The sequence below is a fragment of the Lates calcarifer genome, linkage group LG13, assembly GCF_001640805.2.
Source record: "Lates calcarifer isolate ASB-BC8 linkage group LG13, TLL_Latcal_v3, whole genome shotgun sequence".
Lineage (NCBI taxonomy): Eukaryota > Metazoa > Chordata > Actinopteri > Centropomidae > Lates > Lates calcarifer.
The window spans coordinates 15,288,159-15,308,108 of NC_066845.1; the positions used below are offsets into that span (position 1 = coordinate 15,288,159).

The 19,950-nt window shown below is 43.0% G+C and overlaps 1 protein-coding gene across 2 annotated transcripts; it reads right to left on the reverse strand.

The window, feature by feature from the left end:
• Positions 1 to 323: 323 nt before the first annotated feature.
• LOC108878645 (rabphilin-3A) lies at positions 324 to 19,038 on the reverse strand. Of its 2 annotated transcripts, XM_018669557.2 has the most exons (18): positions 18,766 to 19,038; positions 8,797 to 8,886; positions 8,665 to 8,676; positions 8,301 to 8,426; positions 8,041 to 8,170; positions 7,785 to 7,868; positions 7,537 to 7,705; positions 6,123 to 6,308; positions 5,813 to 5,995; positions 4,384 to 4,463; positions 4,163 to 4,237; positions 3,689 to 3,798; positions 3,444 to 3,570; positions 3,283 to 3,339; positions 3,018 to 3,172; positions 2,844 to 2,925; positions 2,639 to 2,735; positions 324 to 2,550 (listed from the first exon to the last, which is right to left on the reverse strand). In XM_018669557.2, exons 2-18 carry the CDS (start codon positions 8,868 to 8,870, stop codon positions 2,420 to 2,422), a joined length of 1,878 nt encoding a protein of 625 aa, XP_018525073.1. In that variant the 5' UTR covers positions 8,871 to 8,886; positions 18,766 to 19,038; the 3' UTR covers positions 324 to 2,419. The 2 variants fall into 2 exon arrangements, with proteins under 2 accessions (XP_018525073.1, XP_018525074.1); XM_018669558.2 differs by lacking the exon at positions 8,665 to 8,676.
• Positions 19,039 to 19,950: the final 912 nt, after the last annotated feature.

Sequence of the window (19,950 nt, forward strand, 5' to 3'; positions counted from 1 at the left end):
GAATTTTATCACCCCATAACCTAAAGAAATAGTTTATATCGCCAGATATAGTAAGTGCAGAGCTGCCCTAGATTTGTAGAAATGTAGAAATTTTAACTGAACCACACACAAATAATAGTGGCAATAATTGTGATTTTTAAAAAGATGTTGCACAAAAATGGCACAACAATATAATAACATTTCCGAGCATTCATGATGATGCATTCTACTTTCCATATCCCTCAGGTTATTACTTTTTGTCTCTCTTGCTAATGTCTGTGCTTCACGGTTTTCCCTGATTCCATCTTTTGTCATCGTCTTCACCGATCACACACAGAGGCCAGTCATTTTTCATTTGATTTTATTGATCTGTGTAAACTCTCTGCAAAATCTTTACATGCAAAGTTATTTGCAAACATACATAATTCCAGTGCATGCACTATCTATTTACAAATACAGAGATAAACCAAGAAACATTCCACTGAACTGGCAGAGTCAATTAGAAGACAGCTATAGGTTTAGCTCAGAGAGAAGCCTATTTTTTTCTTTTGAAAAAGAAAAAACAAAAACAAACAAACAATTGATTATAATTTATGTTGATCATTATCTGATCACTGTAGCTGAAGTAGCACAACATAGGACAGTGTGTGATGCTACTAGTGGTTGTTTCAGTCCCTGCCACTGGGGGGCAGAGTGGCTGTACAGAGAAAACAAGACACTGGAGAGATCTGAATGTGTATGTACAGAAAGTCTCATTCAAAGAACGAGATTAATCTCAATGTCTGCTACTGATAGAGTTGGATAAAGTCTGATCTTTTGTGGATGTGCTCAGTTTATTTGTAAGTCTATCCTGTGGATGCTATCAGATCAGTTTACTCAGATTACACCGATAGTCATCATAGTCATGCAGCATATGGCCTCTTGTATTTAACAGGAATGTCATGGGGAAGAAGTGTAAACATTAATGGAATTACAATAGCATTAATTTCTTACAAAGTATATATATCTTGAACCACAAGACATTTCATGCATAGGTTTTTTTGTTTTCATCTTTGTTTTTGACATTGGAATAACTTGCAAACAGCTGTATAAATTGAGGTCATTCCACTTTGTAAGGTGTGCTTTCCTTGGTTTGCTGTGATTAGAGAACAAACACACACTAAAGCCTTGAATGATTGGGATGTGGCAGAGGGGGAAAGCGCCCTGCTTTGTGCAAAGGGTGCGTCGGTGTCAAGAGCGGGTCACAACTGCCCCAGGCACACGAGAGTCACAAGCGCAGTGCATGCAGGTAAAAGCTGCACATACTTATGACATAACCTTTTCACGACCTGTTCTCCTCTCTTTGTTAAGCGGAGCAGCCAGAATTGTTCAGGGGGAAACCTTGTCAGAAACTTGACCGTGTGCATTCAGTGTGTGAACACTGCAGTAGAGAACCTCTGAGGTGTCAGAGAGTGAACCGTGAGCTTCACAGGAGTAGAGGTAGCAGGAGGAGAATCCCCTTTTTCCTGCCAATTCTAACCACAACTAAGGAATAATCTGAAACATAAACATCGTCGCTCACTTCTCAGTTTGTCTAATCACACAGTTAACACTTCCCACTAACTCAAAAAATTCACAGCTTGAATAACCATACATAAAAACTCCTAATGTTCAACTAGGTGTGCTATAATTTTAAATCACAAATTAACAGCAACTGATGAAAGATTCATCGTGGTCCACTGACTTATGACTCGTCTGTATATCAGATGTCTATCCTAACCTGAGCAATGTATCAGTATGTAAACATTTCTTCATGGAAATATACACTATGTTCAGGACAGTGGGCACACTTGAAATATTTTAAGGTGCAGCTGCGCGTTTCCTTATGTCTGTGGCTCGGCATGCTTATACAGTTCAAGTGTTACACAAAATCAAAAATAATACCCTGACGGCCTAATGGATTCCTAGCACAAGCTCAGTTTGAGGCTTTTACGAGCCTGAAAACTGTTTTTTTGACCTCAAGACACCATAACATATTGCTTTTCTTGCTCTGCGCCAGTGCAATTCAAACTTTATTTTCCTTTAGCGAAGAATGCGTCAAGTTCAGCACACAATATAACATCACTGACAGGCATGATGGTCTTTATGCAGCTGTTTGTTGACGGATGTCTCGGTTACATTATAGTAGTGAAAGTCTCTCATTCATTTACGCCATGATTTTGTCCCAGAGGCAGATTAAGTATCAGCACAGGCAGAGAAACTGTTAATAAAGAAGACAGGAAAGAAGAGTATACTACATCAGGGGGAAAAGGACGGATGCGAGCAGTGCCTATGTGATGGGTCAGGTAGTGAAAGAATAGATAAAACACAACAAAATAGTGGGAGGAGGGGAAAAAAGTGCTTTAGGAGATGAATGCAAACCAAGTGGGGAGGACAGGTTTTTAGCTCATGCTGCAGGTGGTTAATCGCTGGCGACGTGGTTCTCGTTCAGCAAGGTGTGCCAGCGCTCGATCTTCTTGTCCTTGTTCTTCAAACACTCATACCAGTGCTTCAGCCTCTCTCCTTTGGCAGTGATACCCAGCTGACACCCACCTGCCGGGGGAAGGAAGTGAGGTGTGAGAAGCAGGTGGTGAGGCAGGTGAGGATTTCATTTTGATGGCATCAAAGCAAGGATATTTACCGATGTAGTCGTTGGACTTCCCGATATCATAATCCCACACGGAGATGTCTAAAGTCTTCTTGGCCAGTTCACTGTGTTTGATGTCGTAGCTGAATTCCTGAAAATTTGAGACATTAATTTGTAATTTCCAAAGCAACATCACAACATTTTTCATACCTGAGCTGCAGTGATTCGATAGCCTTTCACCTTGAACTCTCTTACAAACCTCATTAAACTCTGGGTTTAAAGTCCTCTTTTTGATTTGTGTTTTGCACTTGGCCTTCTTCCCCATGTCAGGTTTCAGACATCTGTAAATTATATACATGTACAGAATTTAATTCAATATCTCAACATACACACATTTACAACTTGAATGTTGTTCTCGTCCGGCTTTACCTACATTTTGACATACGGGTCGGAGTAGCCATTAGCATCCATGGCTGCCAGGTGAACACAGCGCACAACTCCCACAATGAGACGGTTCTGTTGGGTGCTGTACATGAGGGAGATCAGGATCCGACCGCGCTCCTCCACCTCTGCGCCATCTTTCCCCGGCTAAGACAGAGCAGAGAGGGGGTAAGTTCAGCAGGATTCTTGGTGAGATTTGCATCTACTTCTTTTGGAATCTGCCACGTTTAGACATGCTTGGAAAATAAAAGCATTACCTCATCTTCGTAAAGAGCGATGCCTCTGGCTGCCCCGGCTGTTGCAGTTCTCTTCGTCTGCAAACAGGTGGGGAGGGGTGAGGCAAGATCGCAGTCGGTCAATAAAGAGATTCAGACAAGGAGAACAAAGCGTTGTTTGACTGTAATTGAGTTTCACTCACAGGGACAACTCTCTCGAGACACACGTTGAAGTTTTTCTTCTGGTTCATCTTCAGCTTCTTTAGCGCCACTCGGGTTTCCCCAATAAACTCATTATGCCCAAACTTGTCTTCATCGCAGACGGAGAGCCTGAGGAAATCAAAAGGAAGAATCGTAATCACACAGACGTGTTACAACCTTAAATTGGGGGCAGATTAAGTTTGAAACATGTTGCTGCCAAGTGAGTGTCTGACGCACTGTATCTCACCTGAGGGTCTTGCGCTGCATGTCCTCATCTGTCAGGCCATGGTAGGTGAGCGTCTCGTTCCACATGGGGTTGCGGGTGTTTCTCAGGGTCTTTGTGCGCAGCTTGTTGGACTGTGATGCGGGGCAGATCGGGACAAGGAAATGGAAATATCTAAGTTACCATCACACAAGATCTCACACATCATCTGTTTTATTACAGTGGGTGTTTACGAGGTGCTGCTTCCCATCAGAAGTTGTTTTTGCAACCCAGGCCTGCCCCATTCTCCACTACAACTTCTAGACATCATCCCTGTGGCAGCTTTGTGAATTTTGTCAATTCAAACCACAAGGTGTCAGGCTTGAGCTAGCAGAAAGGCCTCTCACCATCCAATGGGGTATAAAAAAAATCACCACCTTTTTTTTCTTAGCAGGATATTAAGGTGATAGATCTTTCTAAAAAAGTAAAAGCTTAAGGTAGGAAAGGTGCGTCTTTTACCTTACTAGCTCCTGGCAGCAGATGAAGCTTGACATAAGGATCTGCCAGGCCATTCGAGTCCATGGGCTTAAGTCCCTGAGGAGAGACAGAGCCCAGTGTCCATCACATCATTGTGAACAGCAGAGAGCAATTAAGCTAAAGTGCCATTCAGGAGCTTTTTAACATAAACCACTTGATTGTAATTGTCCCTTTGTGTGAGAGAATGAGGAGAATAGCGGTACCTTTGCTTTGAGGATGCTACAGTGGAGGCTGTTGCTTTCCTGTTCATAGAGCAGACTGAACTCTAGAGAGCCCAGAGTGGCTGAAAGAGACCCAGACCAGTCATCACATTAGACTACAGAGAGACAGCAATTCTGCTCCTGAATAATTAAAAGTATAAATAAGAGGGAGTTTTAAAAAATGGGGGGACATTAAAGGGAAAGATGCTCTTGTGATTAAACAACACTCAACTTGTGAATAGAAGTGAGACTAAATACCAGCCCAAAATGGACAGAGAGGATAGACAATAAATTCTACGAGTCCTCTACTTCACCTTCACTCATGAAACATTCACAGCCTTCTATTTACCTTAAGTTAACAGCAGAAAAATCTCATAACAAAGTAGGGGCATATGATATAAAAGAAATCGAATAAACACTCAAGTCTCAAAGGAAGACATTCAGAAAATAAGGTTCTGGGTAAGGAAAAAAAAATACTGAAGTGCTGCCCACACAGATTTTCTTTGGAGGAGTTTCATTGCCTAGTGTAGCTGTTGGGGGACAAAATAATCAAATGTCATTTGCTAATTTTTCTTATATAACTGTTAACTTTTCTGGGCTGAGATTCACCACAGAACTCAAGAAGTTCTAACCAGAGCCGAGTTTACTGACACCAGTCAGCGTCACAGGCCTTTCACTCTTCTTACCGTCACAGCTCCAACAGCCACATGAAACCATAGCTATTTCTGCCATTTTCACTCCCAACACAGGGGACTGGATCAAACACAAGGGGAATCTACATCCTGTTAGCCCTGTTGTATCTCAAATTATTTGCACAGCTCCATATTCCCAGACCTCGAATAAGATAAATTAACACCCAATCCCCTGGAGAGAGAATAAAGGCCGTCTGACGCTGCAGGCGTGGAACATGAATGGCATGGCACCATTCTCATCATTAAAATGGGATATGGGATACGTGAAAAACTGTACGATTGCACAGCTTATGTATCACTATTGATTTAATGATTCACATCTAGATACACATCTTCCTCTGCCTTAGGTCCTCGGATATTGATTTTCATGCTTTGATAACATATGGTGCTTATCATTTGTCATCTGCCAGAATGATAATTACTGTTTGCTAGGCACAATTCACAGATATGAATTATTACCAGTAGATGTAAAAGCAAGAAATCAGGCATCAACACAGAATGACTCAGAATCCCTAAAGGGAACAGAAATGCTGTCAAATTAAGGACATCAATGCCCAGTACTATATGCTACATGACAATATGTTTTGCTTTAGGAAAAAAACAACAACACCCCATCCAGTTCTATTTACCTGAAATGAATGAAAAGAAATCATCAATGTCAAACTGAACATGAGGTGGAATCAAACTAGACACACCAGCCACACTACTCTATGACAAGAGTGAGCAGATGGTGTACTCACTGGCTTCATCAGAGTCATAGTCGTTGGCCTCCTCCTCCTCCTCAGCTGGAGTAGGTTGCTGTCGGGCGGGAGCAGCTCCGTAGGCAGCGGGCTGCCTCCTGTCCTCTCTTACGACAGGAGGCGCTCTCTGCTCTGGGGGAACCACAGTGGAGGAGTAAGCGCCTCCATCTCCTGTAGCTGGACCTGCAATCACGTTAAATCATGTGAGACTGTGCAAAATGACACCACTTGAGGGGGGGTGCAACATTTGGTTAATGGAGACATGAGTTAAAGGACATGAGCAAATGATTGTGTCCTAGCTGTCTCTAACCCTGCTGGGCCATGGCGACTGATGCGGCAGGCTGCGGCCTGGAGCTCTGGACGGGAACCATCTTCTTCATCACCACTGGGCTTCCCTGCCCTGCCTCTTGAGGGCCAGCCCCGCCCGTGGCCATGCGCGCAACAGACGGTTTAGGGGCCACAGGTGGGTAACCAGCACGGCCCTGTAGCTCAGGTCCTAAAAATAAGCATGAATAGCACAATACAGTAAACACAGAGACACACACTATATGTAAGGGAGACACGCATAATCACACCACTTCAGGCTCCTACTGCAGTGGAATCCGTATTACTCCCCAGTCTCTCCGCATACTTTTGATGTTGCAGCTTTTTCGTTGCAAAGGCATTGACCTACATACATTACAACAAGCTGTGGCAGCCGACTACTGTACACGCAGCCAATGTATAGTCTGCCTGTCTGCTCCAGGTGCCCCCCCCCCCCCCCCCCCCATTTTACGGGGGAAAAAAATCACACTGCACAGGTAGTGTGCAACGATACAATGTGACCCATCATGCCAGCACCACCTGGAGGCTCATCCCAAGTCACAGCATGCACCTTCCGACAGCTTAATTGAGCTCTTCATCCTCCTGCTTCTGCAACAGTGGGCGGTGCTGCCAAATTTGGGGAAGCTGATAAAAAGGTTTGATGGTGGGGAAAAGAGCAATGAGAGGCGGGACTGCAAGATGACTGGTGTGCAGATGCTAATCTAATGAGACTAAAGAGGTGGCCCTTTAAAAAATAGTTGAAGTTGAACTGAAAATCTTTTTTTTTTTTTTTCAAGAAAGAAGTATATATATGTCTGCTTCTCTGGTCAAAACTGTAACTTGGTAGAAATAGTATACAGAATCAACATCATAATGGGACTTCAGATAGTTGCAAAGAGACAGCCAGAAAAAGGGGAAAAATGCATTGTATTTATGTTATTCTACCATGGGATACGCCCACTCCAGAGGCTTAGATGCCGTTTCCATAATATGTCCTAATATGGTTTCATCCTCTTCAGAAAAATACCCTTTTTTGAAAAATATGCACAATAGCTGCCATATTTAGTTCATTGCCTTACACAAAAAGGTGAGGAGAATTAGAATTTCAGCTCAGCTTTAAATAACAGCAGGCAGCACCACTGAGAAATAGAAATCTCACATGCATTTAAGGTAATCAGAACCCTTTTTAAAGATTTCTAAAAAAAAAAAAAAAAAAAAAAAAAAAACTTGCCTGAATCTTGTTGCTCAGAGACAGGGCCCTGACTCTGACTCTGACCTAAGAGAGACATAATGTGAACCAAACGTTTGTGATGGCGATCTAACGGGTCAAAAATGGTGAGATGGTCCCGACTGTCATCTAGTGTAAAAATTCATAACCACAGACTAAAGCTGAAGGGGGAACGTCTTGGCTGTGTCTATACCTGTTGGTTGTGGCTGGGTTACTGCCTCCCTGGGCTCAGAGGCTGGCGGTCCCTGGGGCTCTGCCACCTCCTGGGCATCTGTCTCTCTTGGTTTAGATAATGGCATGGGTGATGGCAGGAAATGCTTAGGAAAACCTTTGAAGAACCAGGCACCAGACCTCTTCCACACCTGAGAGAACAGGAAAAAAAATGTGTTGTAGCCTTTCTAACAATTTCATTCTTTTATTTCACTGGTGTGAAGCGCTCACCTCTCGCTGTTCTCTGCAGATCTTGCAAAGCCACACGGCGCGTGGCCGACTGCTACACTGTGTACCACACTTGGTACACATGTTCTACACGACAGGAGAAAAATAAAGGTTTCCAGCTGATCACCATTTACAGCATTATTACAAATACACAGCTCATGCAGCATGAACCTATCGTGTTTTCCCAGCTTTTGTGCGAACGGCAGCGGATGGGTACATTAGGTTTTGCCTTGTAATAATTGGCTGACTCATTACCCACCTTTTTGCAGTCCTCACACACCACTGAGCTGACCCCAGGTGAGCCCAGCTGCTCCCCACACAGCAAACAGCGGGATACTCCATCCCCACACACAGTCTTCTTCATGTCGTCCAGGCGGTTTATCAAGCGCCTGCAGCAGCACAGGGTGAAATCTTAACTTAAAATGTCACCGTTAATTATCCCAGGTCCAAATGTGAGCATGTCATCAGCCTCAACAGGTGATTTTGTGTCTATGTATTGCACGTTTAACAGTCTCTTACCCGATTCTCTCCTGCTCCATGGCCTCCATCTTCTCAGCACGGGCAATCACACTGTTTATAATCTCTTTCTCCTCATCTGTCAGGTCTGGACCAGGACCAGGGCCTGGCTGCATGGTCCAGTTGCCCCTGTCCGTCAACATATTCTCCAGTTGAGCTTACACTACCTCTGCGATTTGATTAAATGATATCCGAACGCACATTTGCATACACACTTCACACTCGGTGCTTGTGCAAACACAGCATCCACAGTGAATGAATGAACATGCATTTACAGCATCAACACATTACGCTGCTCTCTGAACAGTCACAGAGCAGAAACACACAGTGAAGATCAGAGAGGTGGAGTGGGAGTTGATCTACTTACTGCTCTTTTTCACTGGTTCACAGATTGCACATCAGAGGGATGCAGGTGAAACAAAGGAGGGCACAGTTCAGCGTCGATGTCACCATTTAGGAACGGTTAACAAAACAGAAATGTTCTGACCATCATTCTTACCTGGCATGCATGTTCCTCTGCCTGTCGTTGGACATCCAGCGATCCGAGCTGCTGCTCATCACCGTGTCCGTCATGCTGCACTATTGCAGTCTGCAGGTGGACAGGAAGAAAGAAAGACATGGATTCAGCATGAAATAGTCCAACAAACTCTAACTGATGTCATAAAAAGATGCCAACTCTGGATTTAGACTTCCTAAATCAGAAGTCATTAAACTCATAACTGGAGTGTGACTTGTCCAAGTTGCGAGTCCACACTCACAGCTACCCTCTATCTTTGCTTATGCAGCACTGACTTAACTGCCACCACGGACAGTGCTGACCTTAAATTGGCAAGTCACCAGATACACTTCCTTTAATTGCCACTCTGATGCACTGTAAGGCTAAATAAAAAGGTAGCTAACGATGGCTTCGCCTTGGTGACCATCATGAGCCAAACAGCCACTACAAATAAACACAAATCAATTATAGTTTCCAGAAAAGCAATAATCACCTTTTTTCTTGTCAACTGCTTGCTTCCTATGAATTTACATACCAAGACTGGAATAGCAACAGAATATCAGCTACCGGTGGCAATGTAAGCACATTTCCTGGTGCCAATTTTACAGCCTGATCAGTACCATCTCCTCTTGCCAAGCCCCGTTTTTGTCAAATTCTTTCCACAGACATATTCAACCAGTAAATGGACACAGGGAAGACACTGCCAAGACGTAACACAAACACGGTGGATCTGTAAAATACAAGCCTAAACTAAGCTGACATACAGTGATTCTAACATGGATACGGCGGCTTGGTGCATGTGTGAGTGGGAAAAAAAGCTGATGACAAATGGAGCCCTCCTGTACATTAGCGACCAGAGTGAAAGTGTGTGGTCTGGATCATTTAAATTTAAAGGCTGAGGAGATAAGGTTGCACTAATTGGGGGCGGCAAGGCCAATTGTTTCAGCAGCTAAGTGAAACTGTGAGGAATTGCTCCCAGTTTGTGAGTCTACACTTTAAGCAAATGGTTCCATATATAATAGCAGGAGTGGTTAATTATTATATACAGGAGGAGGGGGTGAGCTTTTACTGATAGGGATGACTAAGAGTCTTTGCCTTTCTGAGGTTTTTATCCAAAGTGATGTCTGTGTATTTACAGTTCTCGACAATCTGTACTCCTTCTCCAGGGATGCTGGTTGGACTGGGTGTGTGGTCGGGTGTTATGGGGAGGCTGATGAGCAGTTTATCTGTAGGAAGCTATAGTCACTCCGTGTGTAGTCCAGAAAAGAGTCGCTGTTGCAGAGGAAAAGTCTAAGAAAGGCTGTGTCATCAGAGTATTTAAAGCGCATGATGACAAAAGATAAGCTTCTGCAGTCGTTTGTGTACATGGTGCGAAAAACAGGCCGACAACACATCTAAGTGCTAATGATGACAGTAGGAGACAGTGAGTTGTCGGCTGCTCTCAAAGCCCCTATCCATACGATACAGCAGCAATGTAATTTAATCTCAGAGTGACATGGAAAAGATGATACAAAGATGTCAACAGAAATCACTGAGGCGAGTGCCTATGGGCAAGTCTCTTGAGTGTGTGTGTGTGTGTGTGTGTGTGTGTGTGTGTGTGTGTGTGTGTGTGGGTGGGTGCCCCCGTGCAGCTGACTGCTCCAACTATCTGCCAGACAATACATGGAGGGATGCTCCAGCCATACGGCCTGGGGAATACAGCAGTGTATGTCTTGAGGGGAAGTACCAGCAGTCAGAGAGGAACAGCGGGCTTCGAAAAGGAGTCGCAAGAGGAACAAAAAAAGCCTCTGTGGAGCCTCAAATATCGAGAATGGTGATGGTGCAGGATGAGGAAAGTGCAGGTACTAAACTGGAGAGAGTGGGAGAGATACACTAAGGAACGCATAATGATAATGCTAAAGGGAAAATCAATAAGTTTCACTTGTCTTCAGCTTTTCACAGCGGTAAAACCTGGCACTATGGAACCTTGGAGAAAGTGAAAGAGGGAGTGAAAGGGAGGGGTGCAACACTGCCTCCTTCATTCAGCTGCTTGTATTATGCTGCGTAACATCAGGCTACATACCTTTTGTGCTCTAATCTGTTGCTGCACTGCCTGCGGGATTCACAGAATAACACCAATTTTGCTGTGCTATCAATAGACACTCTGGGTGTGGGCTTTTCCTTCTGATGCCGCTGCTGCTGCTGCTGCATCCAGCCAACAGTGGCAAAACACAATCTTCAGGGAGCATTTGTCTTTTTCCCACTTTTCAGCAGCAATCTGACAGCTCAGACGTTACCCTGACTGTATATATTACATACACTGAGGCTCTCGAGCGGGGCCCTCCTTCACTTGCCAAAATGAATTATCCCACTTTTGTCTAACATGATTGTCCTGGAAAGGTAGATGGAGAGAGACAGATGGGAGGGGGCATTCAGACTTGGGCTGGGTAATCACTGACTCAGACAAGCCGGAGCTCTCCGGTGCTGGGGATAGATGTTACTGCATCACAGAAGTGGACTCTTTGCTAAAGTGACAATCCAATTAGCATTCAGGAGATAGCCTGAAGGAGCATATGCACATATTTCTCATAAAGAGCTGTCGGCAAAAGGCTTTGATGCCTCAGACACAGAAAAGTGCTCCTTGGTTTCATCTATTGTACAGTCAGAGAGAGTTTACATCTCAAAGGGTTTCAAATGTACATATTCAAAAATGCACCTACAGCTAATTATAATGGACTGTCTTGCTCGAAATGTCATATTGAGCCTTGTTATTCTGCAGCTATGACACCACTGTGACCCTCAGACCGTCATCCTCTGTGCTGTTAAGGTTATAAATGCAACTAATCTGCGTCATCTGTGACCCTGTGCAACAGTCATCTTGTACATGTTTTCCTCCCATTTCAGATGATTCAGTCAGGTGGTGGTTTCTTCTCCGGGGAGCAGTAGATATTCTCCTGAGTTTTTTTTTTCTTTCCTCCCAACAAAATGTCATGAAGCCGACAAAGTGACGTGTCGGTCTGCAAAGTGGCGCCAGAGGAACTGTCCAAACAACCACACAGCAGTGTCTGCAAATACACCAGGCATGACTAGTAATGGACCATGTGTGAGATGACAACAGGAAAGACCAGAGGGAGAGCATCGACTCTAGATAAGTCATCTGCCCAATCATCATAAGTCATCCGCCCAGCAGGATCTCTCCTATATAGAATTTCATATGGGGGTGGTGAGGACCAATTTAGAAACCTGCGTCTCCTCCTCAGGGCCTGAGAAGACAGTCAATACAAATCTGCATCCGTACATCTTCAGGGAAGTATGTGTACACAACTCCCAGAGCACACCCTACACATTTTCCATCCATTTTTAGAAACACTGCCATGCATTCTCCTTGGTTACTTGAGTGATATGCATGAGTAACAAGTCTTATCGGGCACCTGCACAGATTAATGTTGTTATGTGACTTTCAATAGCAGGTGTATGACTCATTACTGCAGAACATATGACTGGTAAAAAAAAAAAAAAAAAAAGAAGACGGAATAAGAGCACCTTCTTATTATGGCTGACAGCCTGGCAAGAACTGAAGAAAGCAGGCAGAGTGACAACAAGGCAGCTGGGTATTGATGGATTGATCCAACATGGATCATTATGGATACAGCGCTCAGAAAGGGGATGGGGGCAGAGGGAAGAGAGTCAATTCCCTTGTACTGAGATCAGTAAAAAGCAATGTGTAAAGGCAAGGTTCTACTCCAGTGTTTTCATGTCATTATCAAGCTAAACTATCTGTTTTCAGGTCATCAAATGTGTGGATTTGCTGCTTTTCCCTCCTTTGGTGTTTCTATATAATTGCATATTGATGACCTTTGCATTTTGGGATGTTGGTCTGACACAATAACATCACCTTGGGCTCTGAAAAATTGGGATTTTTCACTATTTTCTGATATAATATAGACTCAATGATTAAGTAATTCAAAAATTTGACTGAATAATTTGATGATGCAATTTTTACTGTATTCAACATTTGAGTAAAATGAGTGTGATACTATTGAGTCCATTTGTACATAATAACATGCATCTGATTTTTTTACACCCTGTTATGTGCCCTATTTGTAGATGTATTGAATATAATGACGTTGAAACACTACTTGAATTCCAGGGCAACAATTCCCTCGCCATCCACCAAGAAGGACATTTCTAAAATGGGTTAATGAGAATCGGAGATCAATGAATCCAAAGTCCCACAATTGGTTTCACTTTAATTTATCTTTCATCAGGCCTCCATTCGTACTTTGACGCCTCGGGCTAAAACTTACTTAGACATAATGGAGGTCACCTTAAAGGTCTGCTGTAGCCATCACCCAGTTGTTCACCAACCCTTACCATAGACCATTGCAAAGTCCTTGTAGGCTCAGATCAGCACTTTCTTCCAAACCATTTTCCATTGTGCTGATGCTAAGTAGATGCCACTGTTGATATTCGTATCAGCACAGCATAGCTGGCCTACCAATGATTTAATCATCCGGGTGAAACTATACAATTTTTTTTTTCAGGTTGCTGTGACCATTAATGTTTCATCAGCTGTAACGCACTATGCCTTTTCCCACTGAAGACCCAATAATCTTGCAGCCCATACACACATTTTACTGCGCTGCGAGAAACTAGTTCAACTATGACATTTTTCAAACCTAGCCATTACTAGGCTTATTCTGCCTTGTGTAATTTTCTATTCATAATTTATCATGTTGTGGAACTATGATCAACACAGTTACACCAAGGAACACTAAAAGGACTCATGTATTCGAAAATAATAATTTTGAACAATGGATACTTGGTATAAACGTATTGTGGTGGTGTGTTTTCTACTCCTCTTGCCATACTGTCAACAATTTAAAAAATGTGAGATACAAAAATGCTGTAAAATACAGCACATACATTTTCATCTGAAATGTGTGTTGTTTTTTAAATCCAAATCTAAATAGCTGTGTTAACGGAGAGAAGGAAAATAACATATTTTGTGTCATTCTAATTTTTCTTCCTCTACCATCTGGCCTGGCGGTAACTCAAATTGTTTTATGTATTATGAAACAGAACACAGCCTGAGATCTTCAGACACGAGAGTCTTGGCTGGTTTACAGTTTCAACTCAAGTCCTGCGGTGATCTGGAACATCATGCCTGAGCAGGGAAGACTGAAATACTTTTTTTCATTCACATTTATGAACACGGAGCCAATCAGAAGTCAAATTTTACAATATAAAAATCTTTTGGACAGACTGATTGCAGTGTTAAAGCTGTATATTATAGAATAAAAAATATAATGGCAAAAGTGATGGCTACAAAATAAAAAAGTTTTTGCATCTACTCAGGAAAATGATGACTATAAGCCCATTTATGAGCATTGCAATGGTATTCTTCAATTATGAGTCATCTGCAGACCTTCACAAAAATGTTCTAGAAAACATGAACAAATTGACAATACCTTGACTCATACATAGACTACATGTCATCAGAAAGTACAACAAGCTGCTCTCCCACATACTGCAGTGACACATGTGGGTTGGTGGTTGGTGGTTCTAATGTCAAAAAGAAATTCAAGGTCTGTGCTACAATCAGTTCTCACACACAGTAAAATGTCCAACCATATAAAAGGGTTATGAGTGGTGGTCAACTTTCCAGTAGTTCCAGCAGTAAAAAAAATACTAACAAGGCAAAGATTTGTGCAATAAAACTAATGTACAGTGGCTTAGAACTGCAAACCTGGGGGGGCTGCTGAGGGAGGGGGATACCAAGGAACAAAGAGGAGTCCTCAAATGTACTAAAATCACCCCCATCGTGGAATCAAATGTCTGCAGATCTTATTCATTGCTTTGGTCTATAACCAAACTACTTTGTATTTCATGCTAATTAACAAATGGTAGCATGCTAACATGCTTAACTTAGATGGCGCACAGGGTAAACTTTATACCTGCTAAATATCAATATGTTGGCATTATCACTGTGAGCATATTAGCATGTGGAAGTAAACAGTCAGATAAACACATCACATGGCTATAGACTCAAATATAGATTTGTTTTTTAATTATGTACTGTATATATGACAATTACTAGCTTCATTACCAAGTGTCATTTGCAGATTTGATCAGCAAAAAGAATTCATGATAGATTATTGGATGTTAAATAATTTATTTAGTTTCCCCCATCTCTGCGCACTGATCCTAAATCTCATGATCATTTGGTTTTATACTAAGTCTTTGCAGTATTCAGCTGCTTATGTCTAATGTTGCTCACACACCAGGCATGCATGGCAAGTGGAGAGACAGGGTAGGAAGGACCAAAAAACACAAGGTAGCCACCCACTCCCAGTTGCGTGGCACAACTCCATCCATCCCCCATAGAGGACTGTGAGGTGCCAACACACTGAGGCCTGGACCTGGGCTAGATTGTAAAGCACTGCACCAAGAAGCCCTCCACTGCAGGAGGAAAACATCACTCAGCATTTCTTAATTATTTACAACTCCCACCCCCATAGCCTTTCACTCTTTAAAGGTATTAGCACAGGCTGCATGTGCTCACACCTCTCTCAGACGTTATGTACAGAACAGTGGATTGGAGGAGAAAAAGGATCACAGAGGGTCAGACAGACTGAGAAATTCTAGAACTCTATTTTGGGAAATGGTACGGATGTTTGTTGGTCTTTTAGGTCTGTGGCATCAACAAATTATCCATGTTTTCACTCAGACAATGGCGTTGACAGGGACCATCTGTGGAACCATCTGCGAGGACTCTTCACCTCTCAAATGTGAGAGTGTTGCACCATTTCAAATACACACAACTACATCCTCTAGGGCAGGCATGGCTCCAGGTCCCGCATCGCTGGAGAACAAACCGGAAAGACCATCCAGTGACCGACAAGCTACCATACTGTTATCCTGCTATCACTGTTGGCGCTGTTCAACAGATCTAAAAAAAAAAAAAAAAAAAAAATGTGTGTGTGTGGGGGGGGGGTTCATTCCGTTTTTCATTCTTAAATCAACCCAACGCACATTGAATGAGCAGGCCATATCTTATGGTTCTCGTTTCCAGTAATCATTCTCAAATTTAGTTGAAACATTTCTGCTGCTGACCCACATTTCCTCAGACATTTTGATGTTATTCAGAGACTTCTTTTGTCTAGGCCTTATTACAGAACTACAGAAGTAAACAGCAATCGGACACGGAGCACTCAATTAACTGCACTCCAGCAAGAGCCTGCAGTAAGTCTCAAATTTGCTAGGCTGATGGTGATTCATCCTTGTATGCCCCGGAGGTAAGAGGTGGGACTTTGAGAACTGGCTGCTGATGCATTGGCCAGTCATGCTCCTTCAATTTCCTCCCATCTTATCTCAGGGAAACAAGTACTTCCAGACAGGGCTATTAAATCAGTGCAGTAAAGGTCTGTTGTAAAGACACTATGCATCTATTTCCTACTAACCAGAGGTATCCTACAGCTGTGGGCTGTTAAGATAAACTGCATGGTTCCTACCATATAAAGAAAAGAGTCAGATCCCCTATCAGTCCTTCACCGCGATGGCTATGATTCTGTCTCTTTGTCCATCTGCTTTGAAGGTCTGGTACTGTTCAGCTGCTGGATATCTGACCCTCCCACATCCCACCAGCAAACTAGCAGGTACAACACCCCTGGGTGTCTTTAGCAGAGCTCTGTCGGCAAACATAAGCCTGTTCTAGCAACATGAAAAAGCTTTCACTTTGGCCCCAATTTTTTAGACAAAATCCCCGTTGGGAAGCCTGGAGATGTGACTTGAAATGCAAAGTTTGTTTATTCAGATGTCATTCTGAGCCTCTGGGGCAGCGAGATATTTTCTGCAGCTATAACATATGCACAGGACAGGTGATTATAGATATGCTGGTGTTTATAGATTACATCACAACCTGATTCATCACAACCTGATTCTGTTTTAACCCCTTGCTCTCTTGGGGGAACTTTGTTTAAAGGCCACATTAATTACATCTGTCTTTTCCAATATGCCACAGCATTTAGGCAGATCTAATCACCAGTTTCAGACAGGCCAGTGAGTCGATTCTCATCCACAGCTCTGATGAGAATTTGAAGATGAAGCCACTCCCTTCTGAAGCTCAGCCACAAGCGGCAAAATAATGTCTCTCCCACAAGAAATTTTAACAGGTACACTCAAAAGCAGGGCACAGAAACCAAAAGATATTTAGAGAGCAATGTATGATTATGATTTGGGTTCTAAGCTCCATATATGGATTGTGAGGAGCTCAGAGGAACATAGAGTCATGCACCTTTACCAACTGTGGCCATGGTAACGGCAAGATCAGAAGATGAGAATCAGAATGATTAAACTGTGTGTGCGTGCATGTGTGTCCACCAGTCTGTGTTTGTAGTAGACTGTACCTGTGCCAAATTTCAAAAGCCCTGCTGAACAAGTCATTAAGAAACATGGCTTCACTTTGTTAGAGATGTTGCAACTGGCTTGGATGGTTCTGAACAGTCGTAGTTGAAAAGATAGCACAGTTAGAGAGGAAGACAAGCTGAAGACATGGGATTATGGGTACAGTCGCCTCGTATTCTTCAGCTTTAAATTATGCAGTTAGTGTGCAGAGCACTTACTCATTCCTCCATCTTTTTTCACCTTTTCCCCAAAAACCCGTGTTTCCTAGTGCTCTCCGTGCCTTGGGTTCTCTTGTTTTATGTGGTATGACTCAACAAACAATTTTCCTCTCTTTCTCTCTTGCCAAGGAATACACAGAGAGAAAGGTACCAGCATAAATAAGGGTGTCGTCCAATCACTACTGTGGTTGCTCATGTGAGAGGAGGCAGCTGCAGATATCTCTCAGACCGTTCATTCAGTCTTTTCTCCCCTCCCCCATTTAATCCCCCATGCTTCAGGTCTGTAGGAGGAGTTGGAGATGGTGGAACTGGGGGGCGGATTCCCAGCTTCTTTTTCTGTCCTACTTCTGTACCAACACCAGCAGTAGTCCAATAAGTCTGTTTACAACACACACACACACACACACACACACACACACATACGCACACAGCTCTGAGCATCCGAGTGTAATAACCCACCGGTGCAGGATGAGACAACATCACAACAAGTAGGCGACTGAATCACCTGTCCTGTGGCACAGCTGGAGTTGAGGGCTGCCCTGCTCAGATCAGCACTTGGAGGCATCACTCTGATGTTTTTCCTCCCAGTCTGCGGGCACATCAAACCCCAGTGAGCGCTCCTAAAAAATCCTGCAGCAACGCCCAGGGACTGCAACCACACAATCTCCCACATGACTTACCAGGTCTGTTTTCTTATATCAGATCTGCAACAAGGAAGCACCCGTGTTGCAGTAGTGCAGCCAGCCAGCCATCACTCTTGTTTTAATTAATCTTGAAGGGGATTAAAACCAGCTACACCTGGAGTTATATTTATCAGCCATTCATGAATACACCGGGTACATAAGCATAACACCATGGCGTGCTGTAGTAAATCAACGCAACAATTCAAAATAAGAGGGTAATCAGCTCCATCAACACCTCTGCATGAATGACAGGAGCATTCTGCTGCAGAGCAATGTTTTCAGAAAGACATGTTTTCCCTAAAACAAAGGAATCAATCAAATGTTCATTTGCATAACTGGTACCTCACATAGGTTAATTAGCAGCAGCTTCATGCATACTGAGTGCACTGCACATTCACAAATCTCCCCTTTTCATTCAAATGACTCAGTGAGTAACAGGCTCATAAAGGCAATGAAAATTTCTCCCATTAAATTAATAAATACAAGCATTGTAATACAGTATGTCCCCCTCGTAGGAGATCATTTCCAGTTCCTCTCTCTTGTGAATGAGATCCTGCATTTCATTCAACTTGTAAATGAGAAATTTTAACGCACTGAGTCACTGGTCCAAACGCAGTAACCTCAGTAATTTTAAGGTTGAGGATGCAATGTTTAAAAATCCTTCGAAGGAGATCGTAAAAGCCTACCTGTGAATCCAGCCCTTTTCTCTCTCCCCCTCTCTCCCTCCTCTCTCTCAGGGAGCTGTCAGGGAATGATGCGGACTAAATTTCTGTGCAGCGCTTGGACCCGACCACAGAGTCAGTCATTGCGCATGGTGCCTGTCACCGAAACCCGTGGTTTCTTTTTTATTTTTTTATTTCTTTGCCTGGAGGAGTAGTGTGTTGCTGGAGGCACAGCGGATCTCCTCAATGCGTGGGAACTCGTCTTCTATCCTGCGTGGAGGATGGAAAGCCCTTGGTACCCTGGGAAGGAAACCCCTGGATCTGAAGTGATAACACTGATGCTCAAGTGGACAGTCATCACCTGATCGAATTGTCTCCATAAAAGCGCATAGAATCTAAATTTGTCTCATCATCCACGCGGCCCTGTTGAAAAGTCACTGTCAGTTTAATACGATTATAAATTGCCTGTGGTGATTTATAACTGCGCTTAATGGTGTTTTAACATATACATCACAACAAGATGAATACATGGTTGCCCAAAGCTTTATTGGCATTTGAATGCAAAGGTTATTTATATAATTGAGTTGCTATTCTACTTCTATTCTAAGGGTAGTTTTGCTTTATATTTTGTGTTTATTTTTATCCTCCATAACTATGGAGCCTCTGACATGCCCCACTATTTGGCAGGCAACAAATATACTGGAACACCTTTATGTTTCCTGACACTTTCTTACCTCCCCTATGAGTTGAAATATATTGTTTTTACAGCAATAATTTAATCCCCCACGAAACAACCACTGAAATTCTACCATCAGTGTCTCAATTAGAGGAGCATACCTGCACTTTGACTGTGGAGACATCGCGCCATCTAATGGTTTACGTATTAATTGCACCAAAGAAAGGATGAAATGCGCCTCTTTTGCCTTATTGCATGATACATTTATGTGCAATGTAAGTGCAATCGGTACAAAACAATGCGCAAACCCACTCACCGTGAAAATAATTTAGATTTACATCCTTACGGGCATTTTTTGCGGTGAGGGTTTATGTTTGCCACACCTACACATAGGAAAAGACTGCAGGTGAGGCAAGAGGCTTCAGCCTTCGCACTTCCGTGTTCGTATTCCGCCTTAAAAACACTCAGTATGGGAGAGTATTTGATGGTGCCGCTTGAGGTTAACGCTTAAATGTATAAGATATTTCAACCTA

What these genes read in the sequence shown, in the direction of transcription:
- LOC108878645 (XM_018669557.2), bottom strand. Translation starts at nt 8,870, where the DNA reads ATGACGGACACGGTGATGAGCAGCAGCTCGGATCGCTGGATGTCCAAC. An exon ending in ATGGAGCAGGAGAGAATCGG is followed by an intron (nt 8,171 to 8,300) that starts GTAAGAGACTGT and finishes GTGCTGCTGCAG; the next exon opens with GCGCTTGATAAACCGCCTGG. An exon ending in TGCTGCCAGGAGCTAGTAAG is followed by an intron (nt 3,799 to 4,162) that starts GTAAAAGACGCA and finishes CCCGCATCACAG; the next exon opens with TCCAACAAGCTGCGCACAAA.